This window comes from Mirounga leonina, unplaced genomic scaffold (assembly GCF_011800145.1).
Source record: "Mirounga leonina isolate KUSES-001 unplaced genomic scaffold, KU_Mleo_1.0 Mir_125, whole genome shotgun sequence".
NCBI classification, from domain to species: Eukaryota; Metazoa; Chordata; class Mammalia; order Carnivora; family Phocidae; genus Mirounga; species Mirounga leonina.
The window spans coordinates 80208430-80221548 of record NW_023270305.1 but is presented as its reverse complement, the minus strand read 5'-3'; the positions used below and the strand labels follow the sequence as shown (position 1 = coordinate 80221548).

The 13119-nt window shown below is 42.7% G+C and overlaps 2 protein-coding genes across 6 annotated transcripts in view; one reads left to right on the top strand and one right to left on the bottom strand.

Moving 5' to 3' along the window:
- Positions 1–618: 618 nt before the first annotated feature.
- On the bottom strand, positions 619–4383 carry SOWAHC (sosondowah ankyrin repeat domain family member C). Its single transcript, XM_035001940.1, has one exon. The coding sequence runs from the start codon at positions 4214–4216 to the stop codon at positions 2585–2587; it is 1632 nt and encodes a 543-aa protein (XP_034857831.1). The 5' UTR covers positions 4217–4383; the 3' UTR covers positions 619–2584.
- Positions 4384–4504: 121 nt separating this feature from the next.
- The window catches only part of SEPTIN10 (septin 10), a 123980-nt gene continuing 115365 nt past the window's right edge, over positions 4505–13119 (top strand). For all 5 annotated transcript variants that reach the window (XM_035001939.1, XM_035001932.1, XM_035001937.1 and 2 more), the window contains exon 1: positions 4505–5061. Coding sequence is in view for 4 of the 5 variants with exons in the window: in XM_035001932.1 (XP_034857823.1) it covers positions 5035–5061 (27 nt within the window). In the remaining variant the exon portion in view is untranslated. The remainder of the gene's footprint in view (positions 5062–13119) is intronic.

Here is a 13119-nt window from a genome sequence, read left to right as displayed (position 1 = left end):
ACATGGATATACTTGGGTTGTCTACCCTACAGTTTCCTATCAACAAACATCTAAGTAATTGACATATATGGCAGACACAACTCCACAAAATCAAATTACACAGATCATTTGCTTTTAATAATCTCAATTTGGAAACTGAAAAATAAGAGGAATGTAGAGTTTAAGTAGATGAAAATGCTATACTTATTGCACACAAGCACATAATGACAAGGAATGTTAGAAGTAGTTCCCCTCAGGAATGATTTTTGAAAATTTAGAGTTTATTGGAAAATTTAAAATCTTTAGTGTGAAAGGCAGGTTAAATGAAGTATTGACTCAATCTCTAAAAATCCGGTAAATTATAGATTTTGTGTAATTAGTTACTATATTAAAATATAGACGTTTTGAGATTAATACTGACTTTAATAGAACATTTAGATGGCTCTGAAGTATCTACTTTTTATAGTTCACTTTAGCTTTATATGTCAATGAAATATAAGATTCCAGGGTGCCTGGGTGGCTCAGTTGTTAAGCCCCTGCCTTCGGCTCAGGTCATGGTCCCAGGGTCCTGGGATGGAGCCCCACATTAGGTTCCCTGCCCCGCAGGAAGCCTGCTTCTCCCTCTCGACTCCCCCTGCTTGTGTTCCTTCTCTCGCTGTGTCTCACTCTGTCAAATAAATAAATAAAATCTTTAAAAAAAAAAGAAATGTCAGATTCCTTGGTGGGAAGTTATATAGCTTGTTCTGCACTAGATACAGGTAATCTGTATATGATTCCAAACAAATGACTGCTTTTCACCTTCAAGGAACCTCTATTTATACAAAATTAGACTGTTTTTATCCATATGTATGGATAAAAGTGCTTCTCAAAGGTACCTAGCCCACTTCCATAATCCTAAAAAAAAGAGCACACAAATGGATAATAGTTTCTATATTTTATGTGAATATTTTTGATATGTCTTTAAACAAATTCAATTGCTATCTAGAAAGGTTGACAAACTTGGTACAAATTTCTCCTACTTGGGAAAGTAAAGATCTAAGAACTCTCTTAAGTCTCCAGTTCTGCGCCATTTATATACTGGTTCATTCACATTTATACACATCTTATGTACCTCTATGGGCTGCAGGTACTTACATTTCAGCAGTTAGGACACCAAAAAAAAACTGAGAGAGAAGGACTTGTTAGAATTAGTCTCCCAAAAAGTTGTTTTGAATCTTGTTACAAATTGATTTAATATGCTTGTGAGTTAAATTTTATATTATATAGACGTTTACCTTAACAAATTTTAATGAAATGTGATTAAGAACTACACTTAACTCTGTAATCTTAAAGAAAGGTATTTTTCATTTATATACAAAAGAATTCAATAGCCAGCAGCATTTAAATAAATAGTCCCATCTCTTCTCTTTTCCCTTTTATAAAGTGCTATTTTTAACTGGGTAGATTTACTATCCAGCTTTTCAATAACTTCACTGTACGTCTCTAAGAAATTCAAGGAAACATTGGAAAATTGAAAGTCTTTAGTATTATAAACATTTGCAAACATTGCTACAAAGCACAGACTATGAGCACAATGAGTGTACTTTATTAGTAAAATAAAAAGTGTACCTTATGTGAGAATCATTGATTTAATAATTACTCCAATTTTTGCTAGTCGTCTAAATCAGAAACAGATTCTGTAGGCAATTCACATCTAAGTACCACCAAATAGGGTCATGTCAAATAGAACCAATGGTTATATGATCCCTAGAATTAAAACTCTGGCAAATTTAGACTTATAATAGCAAAACAAATTAGTGAGAATCAGAACCAAAGGCAATGTTTTACTTAAAAGTACCATAGGTTGTTAAGTGTTCTCTTTAAATAAAAATTTGTGTAGTTATTAATAATGTACCTTAACACTGAGTGCAGTGATACTAGAGATAGTTAAGAGGAAACCACACTATAGATTACCTCAAAAATGAATGTTGCCTGTATCTTTAGTTCAGTGATTAAAGTTGAAATTGCTTTTTAAAAAAATAGTTGAGCACTACTTACAACACAAACAGGATACCATTTTTATTCACATTATTCTCTAAATGGTATTGTCGCTTTTCAACTTTGACCTGACCTTCAGTAGTATTTTAAAAGGTAAATGCAATTTGTAAAAAACAAAAAACCAGAGCAGTATGTAGTTTTGTTCACACTTACAATTTCATTACAACCTGCATTTCTTGTTGCTCTTGGAAGAGTAATCACTTTTAAAAACAGAAACATGAAAGTGCAATATTCCTTATTTTGCATGGCATCCAGTAATGGTAAAATCAAAGGAACCCTCAATCATCAATTCTGTACACCCAATTTAAATACATTTCCAGTCCTCAGAAACAGGGACTCCAGGGCAGAGGGGTGGCATAGGGAAAAGAGGCCTAGGGCACGGTTTGATGAAAAAAATCACTGGAAACCTACTTCACAGAGAATGGTAGGGGGAATTCCTCCCACCCATTCCAACTCCCCAAGTAAGAATGCAGAATTTAGCCTCTTTTCTGGTCTCTCTTCCTTGCCTACACTGTGTATTCTATTCCTGAAGACCAATAAACCTAGAATTTTCTAAAAGGAATTATTTTTACCCAAATACATTGGACTTCGGCCTCAGTTTGAATGAGGATGAGTGGCCTTTAAGAGGCCGGTCCTCCTCTTCCTCCTCCCCCTCCTCCAGTGGCTGCTCCGGGTCTCTGAAAGAGGGTGTAGTGTGGATGATCTGGGTGCGGAAGCGGATTTTGTTGAGTCTGGGTTTTATTCGTCCACTAGAGCTGCCGGGGCCCTTGCGACCTGGATCCTTTGCTTTGGCTCCAGCCCATCCCTCAGTCAAGTGCTGGTGGTGGTGGTGATGATGGTGATGATCCCCTCCATCCTCCAGAACATGTGAGAGTTTGTAGGTGATGAGGTGTGAAGGGAGCACCTTTGAAAGCCTCCAACGCCCACCCCCGCTGCCAGTGGCACTCTCTCCATCGTCCTCGTCCAGGGCTCCCACCAGGTTCTTGATTTCCTCCGCGATGCTCTGACTCAGGTACTGAGAGGCCTTTTTCCCACTGTAGTCCCTGATGTCCACGTCTGCGTCGTAAGCCCCCACCAGCAACTTCACCACCTCCACATGCCCGTGCATGGCAGCTAAGTGCAGGGCAGTGTAGCCTCCGCTTGTCCTGGCGTTGATGTTCACTGGCAGCTGGTGTTTGTTAGCGAAGTTGACCAGCATGGCCAGGAGCTCCTGTCTGCCGTGCTTGGCGGCCCAATGCAGGCAGGTGAAGCCAGTGATAAAGTCTCGCTTGGCGAGCAGGCCGGGCTCGCAGGTGAGCAACCCTTCCAGGCTGTCCCACTTGCCTTCAGAGGCTGAGAGCATCCAGGCGTGTTCTAGAGGGTCCAGCGTCACTGAACCCCCGCCGCTGCTCTCCTCCTCTGCCGACGACGAAGCGACTGATGCGCTGTCTGAGTCGCCCCCGCCTTTGCCGCGTAGTCCCCCAGAGGAGCTGCCCGGGCTGCTCCCCCCGGGACAAACGCTCCTCTTCAGCTGCGGGGAGCTGCCCATCACAAGATCCCGGAGGTTCTGGCGGGTAGACCTTGGGGTGGTTACGCCCCCGGGGGAGCTGCCCGAGTCCATCTCGCCGCAGCCGTGGGGCGGGGGCGCCAGGTCCTCGCTGGGCCCGGGGACCGGTCCCCGGGGGGGAGGTTGCATGTCTCGCCGCGAGTTTTTCCTCCGGGCACCGCCGCTCAGGCGCAGCCCGTTCCGGCTCTCGCCCGCCGCGCTTGGCCGCCCAAGCGCTGCGGCCGGGGGCTCGCAACGTGGACTTGGGGACGCCTCCGGGGACGCCTCCGGGGACGCCGTCTCTGCGCACAGGCCGCTCTCCCGGGTCTCGACCAGGCCGTCGGGCGCCCCAGGGGCGCAGCTGCTGGACTCGGGCTCTGCAGTCACCGAGATGCTGGGGAGGTCCCGTGGGGGCACGGCTTCGGACGGTGGGGCCTCCTCCAAGAACCTCTTCTTAAGGTGCACGTACTTAGAGCCGTCGGCAGGGTCGGTGCGCACCGTAGCCACCGCATTGACCAGCTCCTTGAAAAGGGCGCGGGCGCGGGTGCGCTGCTCGGGCTCGCCGCCCAGGGCACCCCTGAAGTGCCGCACCAGCTCGGCGTGCCGGGCCCGACCCCCGCGCTCCGAGAGGAAGCGCAGCACGGCTTCGGGGCTGAACTCCGCCGGCCCCTCCATCCTTGGCCGCGCTGCTCGTCCGGCGGCGGGCGGTTCAACCCGGCCCCATCTCGGCCGGCTTCCAAACGCTGGCTTCTGACCGACGTACAGTCGAATCGGCTAGCTCCTCAGGGTCCGTGCCTGGCTGTCCGCGGCGGGAGACGCCACCACCGCCTTACTGGGGCCGCGCCCCGGGCGAACACGCCCCCGCCGGCCCCGCCCCCGCCGGCTGCACCCCGCCCCCGAACCCGCCCACTTCCGGTCCCCGTGCTGGCCGCAAGATCGGCTCCCGCCGGGCGCCGGCGGGCACGCCCCCTCCCCGCCCCATGGCCCGCCCACTTCCGGCCTTCGCGGGGGCCCGCAATCAGTGCGCCCGCCCGCTGCTGTCCGCTGGCCGAGGTTTGTTTCCTCGCATCTTCTTCCTCAGGTCCCGAATCTCCTCCAGTCACCCTCCCCCTGCATGAATTTGTCGTTCTATGAGACGTCGAGGGGCACTCCTATGAGAGGCTCGCTTCGCGCGCCCGCTCAACGATTTGGCGCGGTTAATGGCGCGCGCCCCGCCTAGTGGGGGCCTCCGCCCTCCGGCTCTGCGCCCTCGCGTCACTGAGGCCACTAGGCTTGGCTCCTCCCCTTTCCCCAACACCCTCTCCATGCTACCCCCCTCCCCCAGCGGAGGCTGGTCCCGCCCGTTACACCCGCCTCCGGCCCGCGCTTCGCGCGTTCCACCCGTTCCGGCCCCCCCTTGGCTCCCTTCGTGGTCCGGACGCTCGCTCGGGAGCCGGGGCTGAGACCCCCGCTTCACTGGGACCCCCGCCTTCGCTCAGCTCTCGCTCGGGACCATGACCTCTGAGGTGGCGCGGCACCTGGTGAGTCCCGGTCGACCCCTCAAGCCCCCTTCGCTGCTCAGCGCTGCCCCCTCCCCCAAGGGCCCAACTCCCAGGACCCCCGCCCCGCCTTTCCCGGGGTCCTAGCGTAACTTCCTTAGCCCGGGGCTCAGGGCCGGCAGCCCAGTCCCGGCCCCGTCCAGTTCAGGCGGCGATTGTGAGCCGCGCCCCTCCCCAGCCCTTAACTGCCCACTCTCCGGGCTCCCGCGGCCGGCTGGTCCAACCCGGTTGGGAATGGGGGGATTCTCTTTCTCCTGCTGCAGCGGAGGAGACGCCCGGCGTGGCTGTACCTCGCCTCCAGAAGCGAGGCCCAGGGCGGACCCCCACAGCTCGCGGAGAGCGCGGTGCTGGAGTGGCTGGAGGTTTTTTCATTGCTTCCCTGTCTCGCCAAAAGTTAAATCTGAAACAGTGATTGTGGGTCCATCATTTTTATAACGGTTTTGGGCGCACAGAGCAGATTAATGCAATAGTAGTGTAATATTTTATGGTTGTACACTCTTCCCTGACTATACCCACTGGAGCCCAGATTCCTTGGACTTTCAAGAAGCTCCCTCTTTTTACCAACTGTGCGCTTGTCCAAGTTGTCCTCCATTAGGATTTGAGCTTTTTTTTTTCCTTTGCCTTGGCACCCTTGAACATTAAAAGAACGTAAGTTTTGTTCAATGATTTGTTCAGTGTTTTATACTTTTAAAATCACTTAAATATTTACCTCATTTGATAGTAAGCCAGTGGTTCTCAAGGTGTGGTCACAATTATTTTCATAACAATACCAAGCAGTTATTTGCCCTTTTCACCCTCTTTCTAAGTACACATTGAATTTTCCAGAGACTGCATGAGGTGGGATGACCTCACCATTCTGAGGGCTAATGTGTGTACTTGTCTTCTAAAAAAATTCTCTTTTAATTACTAATGCTGTAAACATTAATGTTTGTAATCCAGGTAAGTGAAAGCTCTTTGGGGGCCTGAGACCAAAATGTTTGGGAACTACTGGTCTAAGCAATCTCCTAAATTAGTTTAGATAGTAGGAACAGAGTTCAGATTGTAGCCATAGAGGTAAGGTGATGTGTGGAAGTTATACAGCGTTTCTTTGATAGAGCCTGGATAAGGACTTTTCTCCCTGATACAGCCCAGGTCTCTTTCCACTTTTATCACGTGTTTGGAGAAATCTGTTTTTCTGTCTGAACTGTGCTACAGTTGCTTGGTGTGCGTATGTAGGTGAGGAAAATGTGTTTTATAAACTCTGATTCAGAGTAATTGTCAGAATTAAACGTGGGCTAAAGAGAGCACTTCATTTAATTGGTGTTGGATTTCTTGTCAGTTGCTGTACTTATTTTGCAGTAATGCTACCTTTATTTTCTAATTTAACTTTTTATTTTGAGGTAATTGAGGATTCAGATGTAGTTTTGCAGTTAGTAAATAATAGAGATCCCCTGTACCCTTAATCCAGTTTTCTTCAATAATAACATCTTGCAAAACTGTAGTACAAGACCACAACCAGGACATTGCTACTGATAACTGTGAAGATAGAGAACCTTCCATCACCACAGGATCCCTCAGGTTGTCCATTTATACCACATCCACTTCATTTCTACCCCACTTCCTCCTTATTAACCCCTGACAACCAGTAATCTGTTTTTCATTTCTGTAATTTTCTCATTTTAAGACTGTTATATAATGGAATCACATAGTATGTAACCTTTTGGGATTGGATTTTTTTCATGGAGCAAAATTCTCTGGAGATTTCATCCAGGTGGTTGCATGTGTCATTAGTTTGCTCCTTTTAATTGCTGAGTGGTATTCCATGGTATGGATGTACCACACTTTGTTTGAAGGACATTTAGTTGTTTCCATTGTTGGGCTACTATGAATAATGTTGTTGTAAACATTCCAGTGCAGTAACATGTCATGTCATATAAGTCTTCATTTCTCTGGGATAAATGCCCAGGAGTATAGTTGCTGGTTCACAAGGCAGTTGCATGTTTAGGGTTTTTTTTGTTTTTTAAAAGATTTTATTTATTTATTTGTCAGAGAGAGAGAAAAAGAGAGAGCAGGGGGAGTGGCAGAGGGAGAAGCAGACTCCCGGCTGAGCAAGGAGCCCGATGCGGGACACCATCTGAGGACCCTGGGATCATGACCTAAGCTGAAGGCAGACGCTTAACCGTCTGAGCCACCCGGGTGTCCCGCATGTTTAGTTTTGATGAAAAACTGTTAAAATTGTTTTCCAGAGTGTCTGCACCATTTTACATTCCCACCAGCAATGTATGTGGGGTCAGTCTCTCCACATCCTCATCAGCATTTAGTGTTCCTATTTTTTATTTAGACATTTTGATAGATATGTATGTATGTATGACAGGTATGTGGTTTTAATTTGCATTCTCCTAATGGTTAATGATGTTTAGCATCTTTTCATGGGCTTATTTGTCATCTGCATATTCTCTTCAGTGAAATGTCTCTTCATTTCTTTTTTTTTATTATGTTCAGTTAGCCAACATATAGTACATCATTAGTTTTTGATGTAGTGTTCAATGATTCATTACTTGCATATAATACCTAGTGCTCATCACAAGTGTCTCTTCATTTCTTTAGCCCATTTGCTAATTGGATTTTTTTACTGTTGATTTTCGAGGGTTTTTTTTTCTTTTTTAAAAATTTGTCTGGTGCCAGTCCCTTCTTGATACGTAGTTTGCAAATGTTTTCTCTCAGTCTGTTGTTTTTTTTTCTTGTCCTCTTAAAAGACTCTTTTGCAGAGCAAAAGTTTTTAGTTTTGATAAAATCTGTTTTAACAGTTTTTCCTCCAATGGATTATACTTTTGGTGTTAAGTCATAGAACTCTTTGCCTAACCTTAGATCCCAAACGTTTTCTCATTTTTTTCCTAAAAGTTTTATAGTTTATTATTTTACATTAAGCCCATGACCCGTTTTTTTTTTTTTTTTTTTAAGGTTTTGTTTATTTTAGAGAGAGAGTGTGAATGGAGGAAGGGGCAGAGGGAGAGGGAAAGAGAGAATTCAAGCAGACTCCCTGCTGAGGGTGGAGCCCCGCTGCAGGGCTCCATCTTATGACCCTGAGGTCATGACCTGAGCTGAAATCAAGAGTCAGACTCTTAACTGACTGAGCCACCCAGGAGCCCCAAGCCCATGACCTGTTTTGAGTTAGTTTTTGTATAAGGTTTAAGACTAGATCAAGTGTCATTTTTTGGCTTGTGGGTGCTCCAACACCATTTGTCAAAAATGCTATCTATCCTCTATTGAATTGTTTTTGCACTTTGTCAAAAAGCAGTTGAGTATATTTGTGTGGATCTATTTGTGGGTCCCTATTAGCACACAGCCTTGATTCTTGTAGCTGTATAAGTCTTGAAATAGAGTGGATTGGTACTTCTCACTTTTTTATTTTTCTTTTTTTTTTAAGATTATTTATTTATTTTATTTATTTAAAAGAGAGACAGAGATAGCGAGAGAGAGCACAGGTGGGGAGAAGAGGGAGAAGCGGGAGAAGCAGGCTTGCCACCAAGCAGGGAACCCGACACGGGGTTCGATCCCATGACCTAAGTTGAAGGCAGATGCTTAACCGACTGAGCCACCCAGGTGCCCCTATTCTTATTTTTTCAAAAATTATTTGGTTATTCTAGTTCCTTTGCCTTTCATTATAAATTTTAGAATATTCTTGTCAATATCTACAAAGAATTTTGCTAGGATTTTGATAAGGATTACATTAAATCTATCAATTTAGGGAGAATTGAAATCTCTCGTATGTTGAGTCTTCCAACTTACAGACATGGTGTCTCTCCCCATTTCTTTATATTTTCTTTCATTTCTTTCTTCAGCATTATGTAGTTTTCAGCATACAAGTCTTGCATGTTTGATTTACACCCCTTTCATTTTTTTAAGCAATTGTAAATTATATTTTTAATTTTATCATCCCTATATTCATTGTTAACATATAGAAATACAGTTTATTTTAGTATATTTATCTTGTGTCCTTTGACCTTGCTGAATTCATTTATTCTTGAAGCTGGGATTCCTAGTGCATTCCTTGGGATGGTCTTCATAGAAAATCATGTCATTTGCACATAGAGACAGTTTTATTTCTTTCTTTCCAATCTGTCTTTTCTTGCTGCCTTATTTGTGCTGCTTAGGACTTGTAGCATTATTTGAAAAAGAGTGGTAAGAATAGATGTTCTTGCTTTGTTTGTGATGTTGAGGGGAAGACATTCAGTCTTTCATCACAGACGCAGATTTTTTTGTAGATTTCTATCAATTCATGAGGGATATTGGCCTGTAGGTTTTTTGTATTGTCTTGGTCTGGTATCAGAGTAATAATAGCTTCATAACATTAATTGGGAAGTGTTCCCTCCTTTTCTTTTTCTAGAAGAGTGTGTGTAGAATTGGTGTTAATTCTTTTTTAAATGTTTGATAGCCTTCTTCAGTGAAACCATCTGGGCCTGGAGGTTTCTTTTTTAGAGTTTTAAAATTACAGATTTTATTTCCTTAGTAGTTATGTGGCTATTAATATTATTTCTTATTGGATGAACTGTGGTAATGGGTTGTTTGGTGATCCATTCCTTCCCAGTTGTTAAATTTATGTGTATAGAGTTGTTCATAATATTCCCTTTATTATCGTTTTGATGTCTTCAGGGTCTGTAATGATGTTCCCTGTAACATTCCTCATAGGGTTAATTTGTGTCTTCTTCCTTTCTTGGTCCATTTTGCTAGAAGTTTGTCAATTTCATCTTTTCAAAGAACTCGCTTTAGTTCATTGATTTTTCTCTATTGTTTTTGTATTTAAATATAATTTATTTATCATCTTACCTTTATTTATTTATTTTTGCTTGTTCTCAGTTTCTTTTGCTCTTCTTTTTCTCAGTTTTTGAGGGTAGACCCTAGATCACTGATTTGAGACTTTTCCTCCTTTCTAATAAATATATGGACTTGGTGGTGTGAATTTCCCTCACAGCATAGCTTTAGCTGTGTCCCACAAATTTGGGTATGTTGTATTTTCATTTTCATTTTACCTTTATTTTTTAAAGAGCTATGTTAAATCTCAGTTGATAGGTTTTCAGACTTTTTTTAAGAGGAGAGAACATCAGGACTTAGGGAAGTTTCATATTTTGCTCAAGGAATTATAGCTGGTGATGGTGAGATCTGCTCTTGGCCATATTGTTTCTGCCACTGTCTCCAGCATTGTCCCTTATTAGTAATTGCATAAGTGTTATGATTCAAGAGATCTTGACTGTATAGTTATTTATTGCTGACTGCAATAGTAGATCTTGAAATAACGTTGACTATCTTTTCCTTTCTCCTGAGAAAAGCACTTGGAATTTGCCGCTTTTCCAGATTGTCCTTACCAAAACTTTTAAATGGTGTCTGAATTTTTTCAACTTTTATCTGCATTTGTGATTTCTTCTTTCAGCTGTAATGCTTCTGAACTCTTTTATGTTTCTTTTTTAGTTATCCTTCAGTGAAGAGAATGTATCTTAGAGGCTTTCCTCATTTGTTTTATTTTCTGTTTCGAAGTTGTGATTCTTAATTTTCTACTTTCATGTCCTGGAATTAATTACCACCTCAGTGCCTTGTGTATTTCCATTTCTCCATATGGAGAAACATCCTTTTTTTTCCCACTGATCCAGCTCCTATAATCATTATAGGATAATGAAAGACCAGGTTCCTGTCCAACCTTCTCTGAAGCTTTCCCAGAGAATCCTAATCCTTGACAATCTGTCATACTGCTCATTTGCCACTTAGTCATATGCTACTTTGTAATACCTCCTAACTTATGTTTTGTATTGTTACTTAACTTTTTGCATCAATTAAGTTTTAATGAGCCTTGCATTTTCCCCCTCTGTCTGTCATTTTCCCCCTCATGATCTGTCTTCAGGAAGAGCAACCTTTAATATTCTTTGTATCCTTCAGAGCCATGATTATATATTGTTGACAGATGTTGATTATTCTTTATATGGAAAATAAGTTCACCTTGAATCATTTTATTCTTGTTGAATGTTAAATGCAGAAATTATAAATTCTTTTTTTTTTTTAATAAAGATTTTATTTATTTATTTGACAGAGAGAGAGATAGTGAGAGCAGGAACACAAGCAGGGGGAGTGGGAGAGTGAGAAGCAGGCTTCCTGCCGAGCAGGGAGCCCGATGTGGGACTCGATCCCAGGACCCTGGGATCATGACCTGAGCCGAAGGCAGACGCTTAACGACTGAGCCACCCAGGCGCCCCAGAAATTATAAATTCTTACAGGCAGCCAGGAGTTATTTCTTGGTCTACATTTATGCTTTCATGAAGCTCCACCTTCCACCAGGCTGGACACAGATAATGTCATACCTTTTAGGCATTCCCAGACCGGTTTTGATCCTAACAAAGTCCCAGACTACCTATTTGTATTGGTATATACGTATGTATGTATGTATATATGTATGTATTTAATTTAGTGTGTGGGAGAAGAGGAAGGGCAGTACTTTTAAAATTTTATATTTTACTTCAGAATAGATATCCTCTCTTCAGGAATATGTATCAACCTCCATTTTTAACCGTATTAAATCTGATTTTCTCTGCTTAAGATTTTAAGTACTTCTAATACAAAATACCTGATTTTCAAAGCTCTCTCAGAACTTTGATTTTACACTTTCTTCTCATATCTGGAAGGAAGTTTGATGCTTTATTTCAAAAATTTATTTAACACCTTGTAATATTTGTTATCTACTACTGATTTGAAGATCACGGAAATAGGAATCACATTTCTTATAGTCTCAATAACATAAATAAAAGATGAAAAACTCATTTTAAATACCTTAAAAATAAATATGATTTTGTAGACTGGGACATAGCACTTAGACTTTGTTAGTATTACTTTTAGTAATTATGCATATTTTGTTCCAATATTCTTTTCTCAGCAAGTCTTGAGATTTTTCACTGAGGATTTAGCTGAAACAGTTCATTCCAGAACATGACATTTTGAGGGTGAATTTTGTTTGCCAACCTTATATATTTTGGCACGCCCCCTTTTCCTTGTTTGCTTTGCTTAAATAATGTCGCATCAAATGTACAGGTTTCCCTTTGGCTACCTACAAACCTTATTATCATAGATGAATGAAGGTGTGTGATTACAGTTTTACCTAGTTAGAATAAAGTCTTGCTTGAGTCCTGGATTTTCTGCAACAGTGCCAGTTATCTTTCTAAGTACCATGATCCCTTTAGACCTTGTGTTTGGAGAAACATGGTTACCATCATATTCTCTCAGTAACCATGAATTGACTACATTGGGAATTCTAGAATTTTCAGATTTCTTTCAGTCTGTTTTTTTCAGACACTAGACAGTTATAAATTATGGAGTAAGTAAATTGTCAGGCCAAATTTTAAAAAGTGAACTGGGTATTGAGACTAGAAAGGAAGGTAAATTCAAACAGCATGTGAACGATTTTTGAAATTCACCCTTGGGGATATATAAACTAAGGAGAATGATCCTAGGCTTTAGAATTTCACTCCCACTTCTTTCTGTTACAAGGGAAGATGCTTGGAGACTCAAGTGAGAGAAAGTGGTAGTTTCTCTGATAAGAACAGGGGAGAGCTAAGGCTATAGAGTCTCTGTTAGAGGAGAGGGATAAAGATAGACCCTCTCAGCCATGTTCCATTTAAGGCTGTCCCACATCTTTTTCCATTTAAAGAATCCTACATGCTCTGATGTCTAGGCCTGAGACAACTGACAGAAAAGTATACAGCAGTATAGTGGAGATTGCATAGTAATCATTTCGTTAACAAAAGTTGTGTTCCAAAATCCTTATGACCAGAGGTAGAAATTATATAGGAGGCCTAGGGTTATTTGCTGGGATGTCAGACCAGAGTAATATATTAAATTGAAATATAAACTAAAATAATGCTGTATGTTGAACAAAGTAATATATACATAGGAAGAAGAAGGGGCTATGGTTAGGGGAAAGGAGAAGAGACAGTTGTGTTTGAGATTTGGGTGTGGGGTGAGACCAGGATGACCCAGCCCTGCAGGTCCTTGCCAGGTATGATGGGTGCCTCAGCCCCTTCA

Bases quoted from the DNA above. Each gene is read 5' to 3' on its own strand.
- SOWAHC (XM_035001940.1), bottom strand. From the start codon at position 4,216: ATGGAGGGGCCGGCGGAGTTCAGCCCCGAAGCCGTGCTGCGCTTCCTC.